We start from the raw sequence: 18,399 nt of genomic DNA, 5'->3' as shown, positions 1-18,399 counted from the left end.
GTGTCAATAGACATCTATTATAGATATAGATGGGAAAAGGATGATGATATAATCATATTCCATATATTCCATACACTGTAGTGTGCAAGCTGACATTTGTGAGGCAATGGAATGATTCCCCCCCTTTGTTATTATGAAGTATTGTCATGACAGTGCTAACCGACTGTGGGAGTACTGGCTCAGTCTTCTGACAGTTTGTCCTGTGCCAAATGAGATGATTCAGTGTAACATTTCTATTACAAAATGTGTGTGATAAGGAAGTATTCTAACTTGTGCTATTTATGGTGTTCACGTCCAGTAAACCGAGAGACCCCCCTCCCTTCCTGTCTCTCACACACACACACACACACACACACACACACACACACACACACACACACACACACACACACACACACACACACACACACACACACACACACACACACACACACACACACACACACACACACACACACACAGAGAGATGAGTGTTGCGGTAGGAGCCACAATTAATTGTTTATAATTGTTTAGAACTACTTAGACTGACCTGATCCCACAGATCAATAGGAACCCTCCACCATGTCAAGAGTAAGACATAGTGGTGACATGTTCACGTCCAAGTCTGTGTAGGAAAACTGACATACACCCTCAATTATGACACTGTCCAAAGGCCAAGGCAACGGAGGGTTAATGATACGGTATAACAGCAAACACAGAGCCCAGCCCTTTTCAGTGCGTGTGGATGGACTTGAAGGACTAAGATGTCTGTCAGGATCCTTGCGTTGGTTCTGGCTCTGGCGTGCGGGGCTTATGGCCAGTCAGTGGAGGAGCAGGCACGAGAGTTCCTGGAGGTGTTTGATGCTAACGCTACTGCCCGTATTTACCAGTACTCTCTGGCATCATGGGCCTATAACACGAACATCACAAAGGAGAACTCAGACAAACTGGTAAGTGCTTGGAAAGCATTCCAAAAGTTTACCTGAAAATTCTGACATGGCATAATAAATGTGGCAATGTTCATTCCCGAGTTAAAACAATTAAGTTGTTGTCTATGTTAACCGTGGATGACTTGATGAGTATATGATCTCACTCCCGCCCACAGTCTGAGGAAGGGAGCAACTGGGGAAACTTCTACACTCAAAAGTCAGAGGAGTCCCTGAAGTACGATATCTCCCAGATCACGGATAAACAAATCAAGCTGCAGCTCATCTCTCTGCAAGACAAGGGTTCTGGAGCTCTATCTGCAGATAAAGCTGCACGCGTAAGACACACACTTGCTGAATGAATTCATGTCTTTATTTTAGAAGAATGACCTACTGACTACTGTACATATAGCACACAGTAAAATGCATTACTCTTTCAGATTTAACATGTTGGATTTGACTGTGTATAGTTTCATGGACAGGACAGGACACCTTGTAGTATATTGTAGATTGAACCTGCACCCCAGTAGCTGTACTGAACTATACTGATTCATTCTAGTAGCTGCATAAGCATGTACTGTGCAGTAGATATTGTATGCCAGTGGTGCCATGCACTCTACTTTATCAAAGATACTATAGGTCCAAACATATGGGATGTCACTGTGACTGTACAACTACTATTAGAATATCACATAGATAATACACATACATTATCTTTCTTGTTATCACATGACTGTATGCCCAGCATAGTTTGTTCCTGTCCTGTGTTCTCAAGAGCATTGGATCTCAAAGTGGGGTCCGGGGACCCCCAGGGGTCCTTGGGGTGGTACCAAGGGGTCCCCAGCAAAATTAGTTAATAAACAATTGCCCTCAAGCGTCATACAAGCTCATAGTGTGGCACCGAGTGCCGCGCTATGAGCTTGTAGATCTGCTAATTTCTTTTTATCGTGAAAATGTGTGCAAATCTTTTTAATATATATTTCTTAAAGCGAACATTTGTAACTCAAATCTTTACTTCTGGGGGTCCCTGGAACAAAATATTTTGAGATGGGGGTCCGTGGGCAAATGCATATCATTGTGGGGGTCCTTGACATGAAAAAGTTTGAGAACCAGCACTGCTCAAGAGGTCCTAAAGTGTCTGCTTAACGTTTTATCATTTTACTTTCCTGTGCTTTCTTTGATATTTCCAGTTGAATAAAGTGATGAGTGAAATGAATACAATCTACAGCACAGCAACTGTGTGCCTGATGGATGACCCCATGAACTGTCAGACTTTGGAGCCAGGTAGGCAAAGCATTTATCAAGATATTATTACAGCTACAGTATGAGTCTGCCTGCGAGGGTGGTCCAAAGTCACACAGCAGCTTATAAATAACAAACCCACTGACGAAAGTAGTGGGTGGAGTAGTGGATTTTATGAAAGTTGTAAGCAGACGATTTATATGAATCGGTACAGTGAAAACATATACCAGCGTCCCAACCTTTTTAGGATCAGGGCCCACTTAAAAATCTCGAAAGTATTCTGACATTTTCAGAGCATTATTTTAATGATGAATCAATCGACTGTGTTCCAGCTTGGATCGATGGAACCAACGTAGTACTTTAAGTTCCCATTTATCTGCATTTATCTGTCCGGAACAGTATTATTGAGGATATAGTCAATCCTGGGAAGAGCTGTCTCCGGTACTCGTCCAGGCTGCGTAATCACTGGAGAGTCAGCCTCTATGTATGATTTTATGTTTTTTTTAAATAATGCCTTGTTATTTATTTGTTGTGTGATATTTGTATGTACTCTATGTGTGTCTGGAATAACGTTTGAATTGAATTGAATTGAATTGAATTGTATCACAATGAAAAATCATTTTTCAAGGTTTTAAAGAAAAAAGACCATGATTTTTTTTTACTACAGTATATGTATATTTTTTGGACTGGGATAACATCCTACAGTAAGTCCTATGTTTTTTGCCTGTCGCTGTCGGAATGTGGGCGTTTAACAGGATACATAGATCACATAGTTGTTCTGCTAGTTCAGTATTATTGATTAATATTGCATAATACAGCCACTTTGTTTTAGCTGTGTCCCCTCCGCCGGCTCACACAGTTCACATCTCACACCCATGCATCAATTCAATAAATAAGCATAAACAAACCGCTTCACATGAACAATGTTGGTGTAATTAAGAAATTCGATAGGGGATGTATGCTTTACAGTATATAGCCCACCAGTGGGCCCCGCGGCCAACAGGCTGGAAATGGCTGACATAATACTATACAAGTTCAGCTGTAGTGCATGAAGAAAACATGTGCATGTCTCCTGTAATGTGGTACAGGCCTAGAACATGTAATGAGCAGCAGCCAGAACTACGCTGAACGTCTGCATGTGTGGGAGGGCTGGAGGAGAGAGACGGGGAAGAGGATGAGGCCGCTGTATGAGGATTACGTTGACTTGAAGAATGAAGCATCCAAACTCAATGGTAAGAGTTCAGAAAAGTTTACCATTTGCACTTCAAAATGAACTGCATTCTTGTTAGGCGGGAATCATGTCATGGTGTGGTGGCCCCCCTCAGTATGGCACGATGGCTCTATGCACAGCAGCCACATAGGTGTTACCAATAATACTAATTAAGGCTCTGTTCCATTTAGTGTGGCACAGTGGTCGTCTTATTTTCAAGGACCCCCATAACTCTGAGAGTGTACAAATGGAACCAAATGGACCCTCACGGGTCCATTTGGTTCCATTTGTACACTCTCAGAGTTACACACCCACCACAAGGGACCATTTGGGAACCAAAATGGAGTGTTTCCAGTGAGCCAACATGCACAATATCAGCACCCTGGCAAGGAATGGAACAGAGCCTTCATTAGTATCATTGGTAACACCTGTGAAGGAAGTAAGAAGAGGCCCAACTTCTTTCCAATATGGCTGCTGTGCATAGAGCCTATTGTATTCCTTGAGGCCACAGTTGCCTTTATGCCCCACCCACACTGCCCAAGCTGATTTCACAGGTTTTTTTTTTTTATCTCTTCGCTTGTTTCTTTCTCTTTTTTTTGTGAGAGAAGCCAATTTAGTCGTTATGCCAATTAACCAATTAACCCCCACACACACACATTTCTGTGTTGCCACTGCTCTTGTACCCCACTGGCTCACCTGCCAGTGAGGAGGCTCCACCGGGAGGACGTTGCCCCTCTATCCTACTCTTCCTGTTCAACATTCCCCGCTGACAGGTGCCTCCCCATCTTCAAAGAGTCCAGCCACTCTGATTAGTCCAGGGCTGAGTGTGCATACACGTGTGACTTTTTAAATATACCAATACATTATTTTGTGAAATAAATAGCCCTTTTCTTCATTTTTTCCCTTTTCTTTTTCTGTGTAGGCATTTGTTATTTTCTTACTCCCCAATTTAGTCCTTATGCCAATGAATTCTTCCCCACACATTTCTGCATTGTCACTGCTGTTGTACCCAGCTGGCTCACCTGCCAATGAGGATGAACCACCAGGATCCCCTAGACTCCGCGGTGGGGGACGGGTACCTTACATTACATTACATTACAGTCATTTAGCAGACGTTTTTATCCAAAGCGACTTACAATAAGTGCATTCAACATAGGTAGGGAATGAAACTACTAATCACCAGAAGTCTTAAGTGCATTTTCTTCTAAAGCAAGCAACCAAGAGTATACCTAGCGCTATAGGTAAAAGTGCAGCTACCTACTTTCTTAAACAGATGAGACAAATAGCTAAATCAAATGAGCAAGAGCCAAAACAAGTAAGTGTATAGAATAAAGAAGATCCAATAAAACAATAAAACAATAAAACAAGAGTTCGTACAACTAGTTAACAACAAGTAGGCGAGGCGAAGAGGAAAGGTAGTGTTTCCTGAAGAGGAGGGTTTACCTTACCCCTCCACCCGAGCACACTACTAACCAATTCATTGTTACCATGGGTTGTGCACTGCACACATGAACTGCCCTTTTTCCTCAAGGTCAGGAAATGGGCTTATAATGTAAATCTGCCACACAAAAAAAGTTTCAAATGATTTAGCTACAACAGCAAAGCCTGGTTGGTAGTAGATGATTACAAAATAACCAAAAATGGACGGAATGTTGAACTAGACTGTCTGAGATGAAACACATTTTTGGTAACAAGCAGCACAAATATGGCGCTGTGGAAAAATAACACAAACTACCTTGAGGTTTGTGCTTTGTGTACATTGTTTCAATATGTGAAAAGTTCAGATAGAATGTCAGGCAGGAATTCATTATTACTGTGGACTTAAAGGTATTTAACTTTAAAACCGTTCTGGGGTCATTCTAACATCTACTTTGACAGTTTTTAAGTTGCTTGATTCAATACTTAGATATTTGATATTAGATCAGACACACACCCCTCCTATAAGCCCATTCAACTCCAGTCTCTATTTTAACCATGCTAGACTCATTTGAAACACACGTCCCTGGTTCTGGTGACTGATATTGTCCTGACAAGAAAAGATGGTGTCGAGGATAATGGCAGCTGACAGCTACCAGTAATCAGACAAATCTTCCCCAAAAAGGAAGGGAGTTCCCAGCACAATATAAGGTTCCTGAAAACCTGCATTTGTTTACCTTTTGTCATAACAACACTGACACATCATTTAGGAAAAGTACAAATACAGACAGCAGCTTATGGCAGATGTCTGTTCCATATACAAACATGTATAAATGAGGTCATTTATTGGTATTGGCCTGTCAGCCCACCCATCCCCACATGAAAATGAATGAATAAAAGCATAATCTTAAATCAAACCTCTCTCTCTCTCTCTCTCTCTCTCTCTCTCTCTCTCTCTCTCTCTCTCTCTCTCTCTCTCTCTCTGACTAACAAACAGGTTTTGAGGACTATGGCGCATACTGGAGATATAATTATGAAACTCTTGAGGAGGAGGAAAAATACAAATACACCAGGGATCAGCTAATGGCGGACTCCCGTTCCATATACAAACAAGTATGTCTAGTATTCATTCATTCTAATGGATTTGAGCTCTGCACAACAAAACCCTCTGATTCAAATCTGAGGGTGTTCAAATGTAACCACGGTCCATTTGGTTACATTTTAAGGTTCCCTGAGTTACAAATTGCTCAATTAACTGTGCATGCAAATTGTAATGTAAAGGTAAATATTCTTGAGACACTTTGGGCCTAATACATACATTGGTTGTAGCAGGACATTGGCTAATTTATTATTGTTGTTCCCAGATCCTGCCCCTTTACCAGCAGCTCCACGCCTACGTAAGAGCCAAGCTTGTGGACGCCTATCCCGGCCACATTGATTCACAAGGACCTCTGCCAGCACACTTGCTCGGTATGTATGTTGAGCAACTCGTTCTTGGAATAATGCTTTGGGAATGACTTCATATCAGCTCCATCACTATCACGGTTCTTCATAAATTGTTCTTGAGTATGGATGTACACCCCTGAACCCATGGGCTAGGGTAAACAAACATTTAAACCTAGAGTAGTTCGGATATCCAGTTGTCCAGAACTGCCGATCCAACCAATATGCCCATATATGGGTAATGGGCATTCCAATATATGTGAATATATATGTAGGGACAAGGACTGACAGATACAGATATCTCCATATACGGGCATAAAAGGGACACAGGCAGACTGACAGAAACAGACACAAAACGGGCACAGACAGATGGATACTCTGACAAAGCCCCCAACACTATGAATCAGACATATTGGTCAGATTGGCAGTGCGACATACGTGTGAGGGCCTCTAGTGTAAAAAATATACAGTATATTGTTTCCAATTGTAACTGATTTATTTGGATTTGGATTCAATATAAACACTAGAGGGAAATGGCTTTACATTTTGTGTTTGGAATGTAAAAAAGTTCATGTCATGCCCCAACATATGTATTTGGCCATGTAGGTACTCCTTGCTGAAATGATTTTGTACCTTGGACCCTGTAAGAGAATATTTATGAAGATTTTGTCAAGATCAACATGTTTCAGAAATAGCCAAAACATTAGACTTTAAACTGTTCCTCATTTTGCTGGGGACCCCTTGGTACCCCCTCAAGGACCCCTGGGGGTCCCCGGACCCGACTTTGAGAACCTCTGTTGTAGACCTTCCTGGGAACTATGACGTCAAATGATCTGTGACATTTGTGCTGTTTCTTCAGGTGACATGTGGGGGAGATTCTGGACCAACCTGTATCGTCTCTCTACTCCCTACCCTGACAAAACAGATATTGATGTCACCGAAACAATGAAAGCAAATGTACAGTACAGCCATCCATTTACTGAGTCCTTTGAACATTGAACAAATAAATAACACTAAGTGAAGCAATTAGAACATACATGCTTGAGGTAAAGATTAGATAACAAAATAATAAGAAGTAGCTCTGGTCCGTAGTGTTTAGAAGGAGAGAACTCCTTCTAACGCTATGGACCAGAGCTAGCTGAGAAGTAAATTATGGCTACTCAATTGGAGGGATTCATTGATTGATGTACTTTATTTAGTAAGACATGAGAAAAACAGTACATGGAAGTACAAATTCACAATACAAGGTCTACTAAACTGGAAGACTCTAAAGCATTAAGCTTTTTTAAAATGAGATCCCCATGCACACAAATCATGATTTTCAGGGCTGGACTGAGGAGCGGCTGTTTGAAGAAGCAGAGACATTCTTCATGTCTGTGGGCCTGTACGAGATGTTTGACAATTTCTGGAACGACTCCATGTTGGTGAAGCCGGAAGACGGTAGGAAGGTGGTTTGTCACCCTACAGCCTGGGACATGGGCAACAGAGAGGACTTTAGGTATACGCTCATTTAAACCACCCACCTTACATGCACACACCATCATATGTGTTAAATGTGTGTGACACATGTTTATCCATATGCAATACACGGCACAGTTATTTAGTTTTCTGTCATTCTGGGGAAAGCTTTCGCTGAAAATAGCCGATCGACAAGCTCAAAACGCGACGCAACGCGATCGATCTGCTAACGATGCAGGGGTTTAAGTGGTTATAAGAGCATTCATATAAACGGCATATGAACACATTATAACAGGATATTTAAACGTACTCCTATACGGGCTGGGGGTGACACTTGTCAGCGGGGAATGTTGGACGGGAGGAGTAGGACAGAGGCACTACGGCCTCCCGGTGGGGGCTCCTCACTGGAAGGTGAGCCATTAGGACCATTACAGTGACAAAACACAGAAATGTGTGTGAGAGTGCATAAGGACTAAATTGGGGTGGGAAAGGGGTAAAAGGGAAATAATCAAATAAAGTTAAACGAAAAGAAGAGAGCCATCATTTCAGCATCACATTAAGAGAATAGACAATAAGAAGAAGTGCAAATTAAACAGATAAAATATGAAATAAAGTTACAGTGCAGCACAAGAAATGTATCAAAAACCCCAATAAAAGGCAGCAGCAAAATAGAAGTCTTCAGCTTTGATTTAGAAGAACTGAGAGTTGTAGCAGAAAATCTACCTGCAAATTAGTTCCGTATATGTGCTGCATGAAAACAAAATGCTGCTTCTCCACTTTTAGTTTTGACCCCATGGCGACAGAAAGCAGACCTGTCCCACACGAGAACGAGATGCCTGGATGGTTCATAATGTACACATAATGTAGCACAGGATCAGAAATCTATTTTTGCCCTAAACCACAAACCAACAGTAGCAGGGTGATGTGCACAGAAACCCAACAGCTCTTTACTATTTCACAGTATTCTCACTCTACATCAGTAGCCTACATGAGAGCAGTGAATGTGTACATATTCCAAAATGGAAACTCTTGGGAAAATTATGTTGATTAGTCAATTCCCACTGGCCATAAAGATAACAAAAGCGTGCATGTTATCAGAAATCGGTCCATACTCCTTTGAGTTAAATGCTTTTTTTTTATGTTAAGATGCTTACGGGTCCATTTGGTTCCATCAGAGTGGGATTTTACCGTGTACCTAATACATCGACCACTAAATTAAAAGCAGCAGAGTTGATTTGAGGGCATGGAGGGGCAGTTTAAAGATTAACTTATTGGGATCTGAAATCTTTCACAGCACCTAAAGAGATGTTTGGTGTGCATGGCTTTTATCATTAGATCTAATTTATTTGTGCGTCATAACTGATATCGTATCATGCCATATAATCGCTGACCTTCGGACACCTCCGGTGCTGTTCTCAGGATCAAAATGTGCACCTTGGTGGACATGGACAACTTCCTGACAGTGCACCATGAGATGGGCCACAACCAGTACCAGATGGCTTACCGAAACCTGAGCTATCTGCTGAGGGATGGGGCCAATGAGGGATTCCATGAGGCTGTGGGAGAAATCATGTCTCTCTCTGCAGCCACACCCAAACACCTGAAGGCACTAGGGCTCCTGCCTGCTGACTTCATTGACGATAAAGGTACGGTTGACATGCTAGCCAAACACAATTATCTATATACATCATGCACATAACCTAACATTACAGTAGCCTATGTATGGACCAGGAGATATTAGAGTAGACTTTGGGACATGATGTACCTCCAAACCAAACCCCATGCCTGCCGTCCTCTGACTGTGCCCAGGATGAAGGTATCCCTGCAGCCCAAGGACATTTGGGGTAGACATTACCATACCGGCACACTCCTGTGTACTTCAGAACACACAGATAGTAGCAAACACCAAGGTCCTGGGCTCCCTGCCAGCCATAATCCACCTTACTGAACTTTGTCACGCGAGGACAGTACTTACTGTGAGAGATGTGTCATACTTTCCCACATAATGTAGCTCTCAGTACAATGCTTCTAGAGTAGGCCAAGCCCTCATTAGTTCTTATGTCCTTAACCCTTAAACCCTATATACTTTGCTGTACATCAAACAGCTAAAATAACCACTATTTTTGCAGAATGTTTGACTATTTTTATCAGTTTTTTACATTCATGTGGTTGTTAAGTGCAAGATGTTGTGATATACTCTTGATAAGGCAGAGGACATGAGGCCTCAGTTGACAGTTGGGCTGTATGATAGTGTTGAAATGTAAAAGAGAAAACAAGAAAACATAAATACATTCCCTAAACCCTTTGGTTCATCATATGTTTTTGTAAATTGAAATGTCATTCACTGTATCTTTTGTTTGGCGTGAATACAGAAACTGAGATCAACTTCTTAATGAAGCAAGCCCTGACTATTGTGGCCACGCTGCCTTTCACCTACATGTTGGAAGAGTGGAGGTGGGAAGTCTTCCAAGGGAAGATCCCCAAGGATAAGTGGATGGAGAAGTGGTGGGAGATGAAGTACGTACAGTACCATAGCCTCTGGCGAATGTATATGGTTCTTCATGTTTTCTCTATTTGTGTTCCATATTTTGTATATCTTACTGATAACATTTTATTTAACAAAAAGAAAATTTTCAGTTGTATTTAGAGGTGGTGTAAGTGATATTCTTAGTTTTTTGTTGTTTTTTTGTTTGTTAAATAGTTAAGTTCTGTATTCTGATAGTAATCATTACAATGCTAAGAATGTTTGTTCAGCAACAGGGGTATCTCTGTCTCTCCAGCTCTGTCTCTCATACATTTTCAGGTGGGTCACCAATTTCAGGAGAGAGTGCCCATTTATCAGCTATTTATTTATCAGTGTTCCAATTCCAATTTTGGTCTGCTCTTTTTTTTCTCCTCATCACTTCCAATTTCACATGTCTATGTATGAGGTCTCTCTCCTGTACTGATTGCATGAAATTGGTATCCTGACCTAAACAATTATGTTCTGTTTACTAAAGAGCTGGAGAGATTGAGATACCCCTGTTACTGGGGGGAACACTCTATTATAGCACCAATGATTACTATGGGAATACAGAGCTAACACTTAATTTAACAACAACAAAAAGGTTCCTTTGAAGTACTTTGTATCTTTGTTTTGATGTGCTATGTATGACCTCGTCACATGAGGGTCAGATCTGTTTTATTCCGCAAGTCTATGATTACAGAATTGGCCACTAGATGTCAGTGTTGACAGGGAATGTTCTCTTGCTCTATCAGGAGGGAGCTGGTTGGTGTGGTGGAGCCAGTGCCCAGAGATGAGACATACTGCGACCCACCTGCCCTGTTCCATGTGTCTGGAGACTACTCCTTCATCAGGTACAGTAGCACCGAAACTTACATTTTTATTTCTGAGAGTGTACAAATGGAACCAAATAGATCCATAACTCTGAGAGTTACAGACCTGTATGGGTCCATTTGGAAGCCCCTCAAGGAACTCGGAGGGTCCCTGGACCCCACTTGAACCATTGGCTTACATCTAGTGTGAGACGATGCCAAGCACAAGGGAGTGGTTTCTCAACCTCAATATAGATGCACATGAGGATCGGGCATCAACTTGACTAGACTCATGAAAACAAATATTATCTTCTGGAAGAAAGTTAGGGAATTAAAGATTTTAACAAATTATTATTATTATTATTATTATTATTATTATTATTATTATTATTATTATTAATGATAATAATAATAATAATGAACTGATAACATACTCCAAGTCTATCGATGGACTATTGAATTCTGGATCAGAAGGTCTCAGATTGGAGCTGGGCTCTGTGTGCTCTAAAGTCTACGTACTGTAGGTATGTGTGTTTATTTGCATGTTTAGTTACACACAGTATGTATATGTGTGTGTGTGTGTGTGTGTGTGTGTGTGTGTGTGTGTGTGTGTGTGTGTGTGTGTGTGTGTGTGTGTGTGTGTGTGTGTGTGTGTGTGTGTGTGTGTGTGTGTGTGTGTGTGTGTGTGTGTGTGTGTGTGTGTGTGTGTGTGTGTGTGTGTGTGTGTGTGTGTGTGTGTGTAACAGGTACTTCACCAGAACCATTTACCAGTTCCAGTTCCAGGAAGCCCTTTGTAAGGAGGCAAATCACACAGAGGCCTTGTTTAAGTGTGACATCACTAACTCTACAGCAGCAGGAACTAAACTGAGGTACACATTACTTCCTTTCTTTTCTCCTCTATGCATTAGCGAAACCTGTATTACGTTTTGATTATGATATATGTGGTAAACAGATTGACTAATACATTACTTAAAGTAGCCTATAATACCTTTGATTAGCTGTTCCTCTGACATAATACATACTGTAGAAAGATACAGTGAAATCCCAGTGTTAATTTAACCACTCAAACCCTATACTTTGACTGTAGGCTATACTAAATATCTTTGCTGAAAATATAGCAGCTCTACAAGCTCACAACATGGCAGAACCAATGGGATGCTTGTCATGTCCATATGGTTTCAATTGTACACTCTTCGGAGTTAAATTAACACTAATGCTTTTACTGCGTACTGTATCATATCTAAGCCTCATATCAATTTCGTCATCAATATCGACCTCCCAAAACAAACTGATCCGACTACTTCTCGGTCTAAAGCCCATGACCCACCTATTTCCAACACACTGTGCTAGTCTGGGTCAGCCTCAGGGTAGAAGACATGGTTAATCAAATACAAATGGGATTGGTATTTAAGGTAGCCAAAGTGGCAGTGCCCTCAATACTGACTCCAAAGTGAGTGACATCCACAGCCACAATACTAGAGGGAGAGACGATCTGGTACCACCCAAATATAGAACAAACATGGGAAAAGTCTCATTCTACTAGTCTGCCACCAAAATGTGGAATGCCCTGACACCACTCATTAAAAAATATGAATCACTGGTTTCTTTCAAAACTAGCCTGAGAATCTATCAGGAGACCACAAGGGGGCGGGGGGGGGGTAAATGCAATTTCCCATAGAAAGGAGGTGTCATTCACTTTCCCTGTTTTCCCTTTTCTCCTTTGTACATAAAGTGTTTTGTATTTGTTAATGCATTCATACATGTATTCAATTTCCCCATTTTGTTATGCTATGTTGGAAACAAGTTCCCAGGACTTTTTTGTGTTTTCCTTTACCCTTAACGTCTGACTGTACCACGTGCTGTTTACATTTCTGACAATAAAGTATTCAATCAATCAATCAATCAATCAATCATCATCATTTCTTCATCAATGTCTTTGCTCTACTTCAGGAACATGTTGGAGCTAGGAAGATCTCAATCCTGGACCAGAGCACTAGAAACGATCTCCGGGCATACCAGGATGGATGCTGGCCCACTGTTGGACTATTTTAAAGACCTGCAAGTGTGGTTGGAGGAGGACAACAGGAAGAACAACAGAACAGTAGGCTGGAAGACCACAGTAGATCCATGTGAGTATCGCTGAATACAATGAAACATCGATATCAGTACCACACTACACTTTGCAATTCATACAGCAGTGCTGGAAGAAGTACTCTGATTTTTTAAGTAAAAGCAGAAATACCACAATATAGAAATACAAAAGTAAAAGCACATAATTGGCACAACATTGGCATCAAAATATACTTAAAGTGACAAAAGCAAAAGTACAAATGTCAAACTGTTTAAAAAGAATTGCAGATCTGCAAGCTCACAACAACACATTGCATATTTTTTATTAATAATACAAACCACTTCAGCTATTCAAAAATAGCTGATCTACAAGCTCACAAAGTAAGTAGTAACCAAAGTTACTACTTACTTTGTGAGTACCGAAGTAATATAGCAAAGTAATTATAGAGGAGTAAAAAGACAAGTACAATATTTGCCTCTGAGAGTAGCGGAGTAGAATAATCAAATTGAACAAAGTAAAGTAAAAGTACCTCAAAGTTGTACGTTAAGTACAGTACTTGAGTAAATGTACTTAGTTACGTTCCACCACTGCCATACAGGCTGTTTGCAGGATGCTGAGGGAGTAGTTTCCTATTGATCCATTGTATTTCAGTCTGTATAGTCTCTTTCTCTTCCATGAATGAGCTGTCCAGTAACAAGTTGAAATTCAAAAGGGAACGGCGTGGCTCCAATGATCTTGTTGATCTTGGACTTTCATGTGGCCAGCAAGAGACGTCAATCTATGACATATCTATGACGTACGATGGCTCCAGATTTGGGCAGGTTTTCAGCCCGATCCAAGTCCCATTGACTTACATTATGAAATTAAAGTTAAATAAAAGAAATATAAAAAAAATATGTGGAGATAGTAAGTTCGCCTACTGGCAGTGTACACAAGAAATGTGCCACTGATCCAGTGGTTTGCGAGATTTGCTCTGGACAAGCACACAGACACACACAGGTCTTTTTGGGGGAAGTAGGCTACAGAAGAACAGACCTATGCCACATTTCTATCATGACGTAGAGTTGTATAATCTACAGAATTCAGTCAGGGTGAAGTGTTGACAATTTATTGAAGGCAAATTCATGCAGAAAAACAGCATTACAGATCATAGCATCAGGCCTCCTGGCCTGGAAGCGTTTTGAGCTCCAATCTCAGACAGTTCTTATGGTGTCCACTCTAACAGAGATGTTATTCATGGTCCTATAAGGATATGTACTAAAGATAAGGACAACATACAAACAGTTACAGAAGTACAGATTCTCTGACTAGTGTAAGAGTAAGCATGGGGGAGTCAGCTGTTAGATTGACAGCTGCAGTCGAGTTAGAATTAGTTACTTTGGTGTGAAGATTTGCTGACTAGATATTGAGTGAGTTTGAATGGAAGGCCGACAAGTACACAACAATACATTTATTTGGCAATCTATAAATTCAGCCACCACAATTCTTTTTAAATCTCTTTACAGATTCAAAGTATGCCTACAAAGTGAGGCTTAGTTTGAAGGCTGCCATGGGCGATGACGCTGTGAGTATTCCTAATATTGAGCAAATGCTTTCTTCTGCTATAAACAATCGGTGGGTTGTCCCGGAAAAGTTTCCCTATGTAACCATGGTCACAATAGTACTGTCAATTCTTTCCTTTTTTCAAATAACTGCACCTAATATGGCAACGGTTTTCTATCGTACAACAGTAACTTGCATTCTGCTTGATATTCTGCCAAAACAAATACTAACACAGAGTTCATTTATTTTGTCATTTTACTGTGCGTATGATCTGTTTCAGTATCCTTGGAATTCCAATGAGATGTACCTGTTCAGGACCAACGTGGCATACGCTATGAGACAGTATTACAGCCAAAAGAACATGAACATACCTTTCACGTCAGTATCAACTCTAATTACATGACCGCTGGAAATGACTGATGTACAATGCTCTGTCCTCCTAATTCTCTCTTATCCATAGTTTCATATCTGCTTTCCGTTTGCGCCAACAGATCAGAAAACGTCCGTACCTACAAAGAGACACCCAGGATCTCTTTCTATTTCATGGTTACAAACCCAACAAGCCCGTCTGAGTTCATCCCTAAGGAGGACGTTGAGGCTGCCATACAGTGAGAACATATTGTGCATTCATTTAAATTGGAAGTGCTATTCATTATTTTTACTGTAACATAACAGATTTAACAAATGTGGTGGTCACTTTTATCGAAAGAGCCTGTTTGCTTTATGGAGGATTCAAGTCAGGTCTCATAAACATGTAGCAGTTTGGCAAAAGGGTATCTCTTTACCAAGAGTAATTTACTAGACTGCAACGCCTCAAGTGGAGCAGCCCTTCATTATGTCCAGCCCAATTAGACCTCTGCATAGAGAATGAATGGGTGTGGTACTACATTAGCTACATTAAGGGACAATTAATTATTTTTTAAAATTGAACCTAGATTATCTCGTGGTCGCATCAACAACGCCTTTGGCTTGGACGACAAGACGCTGGAATTCGAGGGTCTCCTAGCAACGCTTGCCCCGCCTGTTGAGCAACCGGTGACGATATGGCTGGTGGTGTTCGGGGTGGTCATGGGAGTTGTGGTCCTATTGGGATTCTACCTCGTCATCAGTGGCTTCAGAGACCGCAAGAAGTGAGTCTGTTCTCAAGCGTTGCATAGGGAAATTGTACACAACCATACGCATTGTTCAACATTTTACACAATGACATGCACGCTCTCTCACCTAGTTTATACTGTATAAGACCAGCTAAGCAACATCAGTTCAGGTGGAAACCTCATATGTCAAAATGAAAAACTGTCCAAAAATGATTGAAATTCAAAAACAGCAAAAGTAGCAGATCTACAAGCATTTTGAGCTTGCGGATCTGCTACTTATGATGTTTTTGTGTGACGCTGTAGTAAGATCAAGTAGGGCATTATATATTAGTTAAAATATGGAGATAAGAGGTTTCTGCCCGACAGCGACAAAGCCAACACAGTGACGATATGTTTCCACTTGGTACCATCATACAGAGGTTTACCTGGTATGAAATGTGTATTACAAATCAAATTGACTTGACAAACAAACACTGACTCTGACTGAGATCTAAATAAGAAAAAGAGGTTGCGGATCCACAATGGGTTTTCTCAGTGGAGTGCTAAATCCAGTATACTGCACATAGTAGGAATTGAAAAAAATCCCCCAGCACATCCAAAATTTCAAATCTATGGAGGACAACATACTCACATTTCCACTTTTTTGTATTGGCACACACCAATAAACAAACGCTTTCGTTTATTGGTGTGTGCCAAAAAAAAAAGTGGATGTGCTACCTTTTGGGGATTTTCTCAATTCTTACTTTTTATCTGACTGAGATGTATTGTCACATTGCCTGACCATGCTGTATACTTGTAGATCTATTGTCACATTACCTGACCATGCTGTATACTTGTAGATCTATTGTCACATTGCCTGACCATGCTGTATACTTGTAGATCTAATGTCACATTGCCTGACCATGCTGTATACTTGTAGATCTATTGTCCCATTGCCTGACCATGCTGTATACTTGTAGATCTAATGTCCCATTGCCTGACCATGCTGTATACTTGTAGATCTAATGTCACATTACCTGACCATGCTGTATACTTGTAGATCTAATGTCACATTACCTGACCATGCTGTATACTTGTAGATCTATTGTCACATTACCTGACCATGAAAATGTGACAATAAATGTGACAATAGATACTTGTAGATCTATTGTCACATTGCCTGACCATGCTGTATACTTGTAGATCTAATGTCACATTGCCTGACCATGCTGTATACTTGTGTGTTTGCAGGAAAGCGGCGGCTCAGGCAGCAGTGGAGAACCCCTATGATGGCAGCATAGACGGCTCTGCCAATAAAACCTTTGAGAACGACGAAGAAGGGCAAGCCGAGGCCAGATTCTGATCGCAGTATTGCGTCTAAACCAGGGGTCTTCAACGTTTTTCAGGCCAAGGACCCCCTAGCTGAGAGAGAGATGAAGCAGGGACCCCCTCTATATTGTACAAAATTGTGTTTCAGATCACTTTTTGTTTTTACCTTGGTCTGCTCTTTTTTCCCTCTACACATATACCTCTTTGCCAAAAATAGCAGATCTACAAGCTCACAACGCCTCGCACTGTGAGGCGTTGTGAGCTTGTAGATCGGCTATTTTTGGCTAAAGTTCTCCTCAGAAAAGGGATGCTAGGGTTCAAGTGGTTAAAGTAAAAAAATATGATCATATCACACAAAGATTTGGCGAACCCCCTTGTAGTAACTCTGAGGACCCCCTATGGGTCCCGGACCCCCTGTTGAAGACCCCTGGTCTAAACTAAAGCACTGGTTCTCAAAGGTTTTCAAGTCAAGGACCCCCAAATTGAAACTGTATTTGGCTGCGGATCCCCCATGTGCCAGGGAAGATTAAAAAAGCGTTAAAAAAATATTTTTTCGTTTTCCAAACATTTTCAATATTTTTCAAAACAAATCTATAATATCAGATGTAAAAGCTCGCAGCTCAGCACACAGTGACGCACTGTGCGCTTGTAGATCTGCTATTTTTGAATAGCCAACGTATAAATGGATAAAGTGGTTAAAATGATTGTGATGCTGCTTTAACTACTTTTGCTGGGGACCCCCTGGAACCCCCTCAAGAACCCCTGGGGGTCCCCGGACCCCACTTTGAGAACCAATGGTCTAAAGTCCTCAGTGTTAATTCATCTCTGAGAGTGTACAAATGTACACCAGTGGACCCGTAACAGGTCCATTGGCTTACATCTGTACACTCTCTGAGTTACAAATGGATAAATGAACAGTGTAATGAATGTGTGGGGGGATTGCCCTCTATAATACATACAATCACCTTTTTTTTAAGAAAGGACAGTGAATGAAACTTTGTTCTCTTTGCTTTTGTCAGCACAGCAGACTCTTATTAAACATGTACAGTACATACAGTAACTGTAAATTGTGTACATGTGTACAAGTTGAAAAGTGTTTTGTAAATCTCAGAAAACTATAATATATACTGTAAGTAATTTTTCCTGTTAGAAGGTATAGTGTATGCATTAATTTCCGTTGTATAATTTATGCATTGATTCAACTGTATCAAAACAATGTCTTTTTTTTCTCCTCTTGTTTGACCAGTTTTTATAATGTAGTTTGTTGATTACTTTTTGATGCTGTAATTGTGATTTTTTTTTTAGGTATTAAAAAGGTCTTGAAAGTCCTTAAATTGTCCCTTCACTGTCATCTGGGGACTCGCCCTGGGGGTCCTGACCCACAGGTTGAGAACC

General features: G+C 40.9%; 1 protein-coding gene across 1 annotated transcript; it reads left to right on the top strand.

The window, feature by feature from the left end:
• Window positions 1-743: 743 nt before the first annotated feature.
• ace2 (angiotensin I converting enzyme 2) lies at window positions 744-17,096 on the top strand (the record flags this gene model as incomplete). Its single annotated transcript, XM_084053903.1, has 18 exons — window positions 744-929; window positions 1,085-1,243; window positions 2,096-2,189; window positions 3,236-3,379; window positions 5,771-5,886; window positions 6,138-6,243; window positions 7,076-7,173; window positions 7,542-7,714; window positions 9,094-9,320; window positions 10,047-10,191; window positions 10,933-11,031; window positions 11,736-11,858; window positions 12,940-13,118; window positions 14,566-14,624; window positions 14,883-14,980; window positions 15,094-15,210; window positions 15,538-15,732; window positions 16,927-17,096. 18 exons carry the CDS (start codon window positions 744-746, stop codon window positions 17,036-17,038), a joined length of 2,430 nt encoding a protein of 809 aa, XP_083910029.1. The 3' UTR covers window positions 17,039-17,096.
• Window positions 17,097-18,399: the final 1,303 nt, after the last annotated feature.

This window comes from Gymnoscopelus microlampas (assembly GCF_963454915.1).
Source record: "Gymnoscopelus microlampas genome assembly, chromosome: 1".
Classification (NCBI taxonomy): domain Eukaryota; kingdom Metazoa; phylum Chordata; class Actinopteri; order Myctophiformes; family Myctophidae; genus Gymnoscopelus; species Gymnoscopelus microlampas.
Note: the sequence above shows the minus strand (reverse complement) of the source record. Positions and strands in the feature narration are given on the sequence as shown.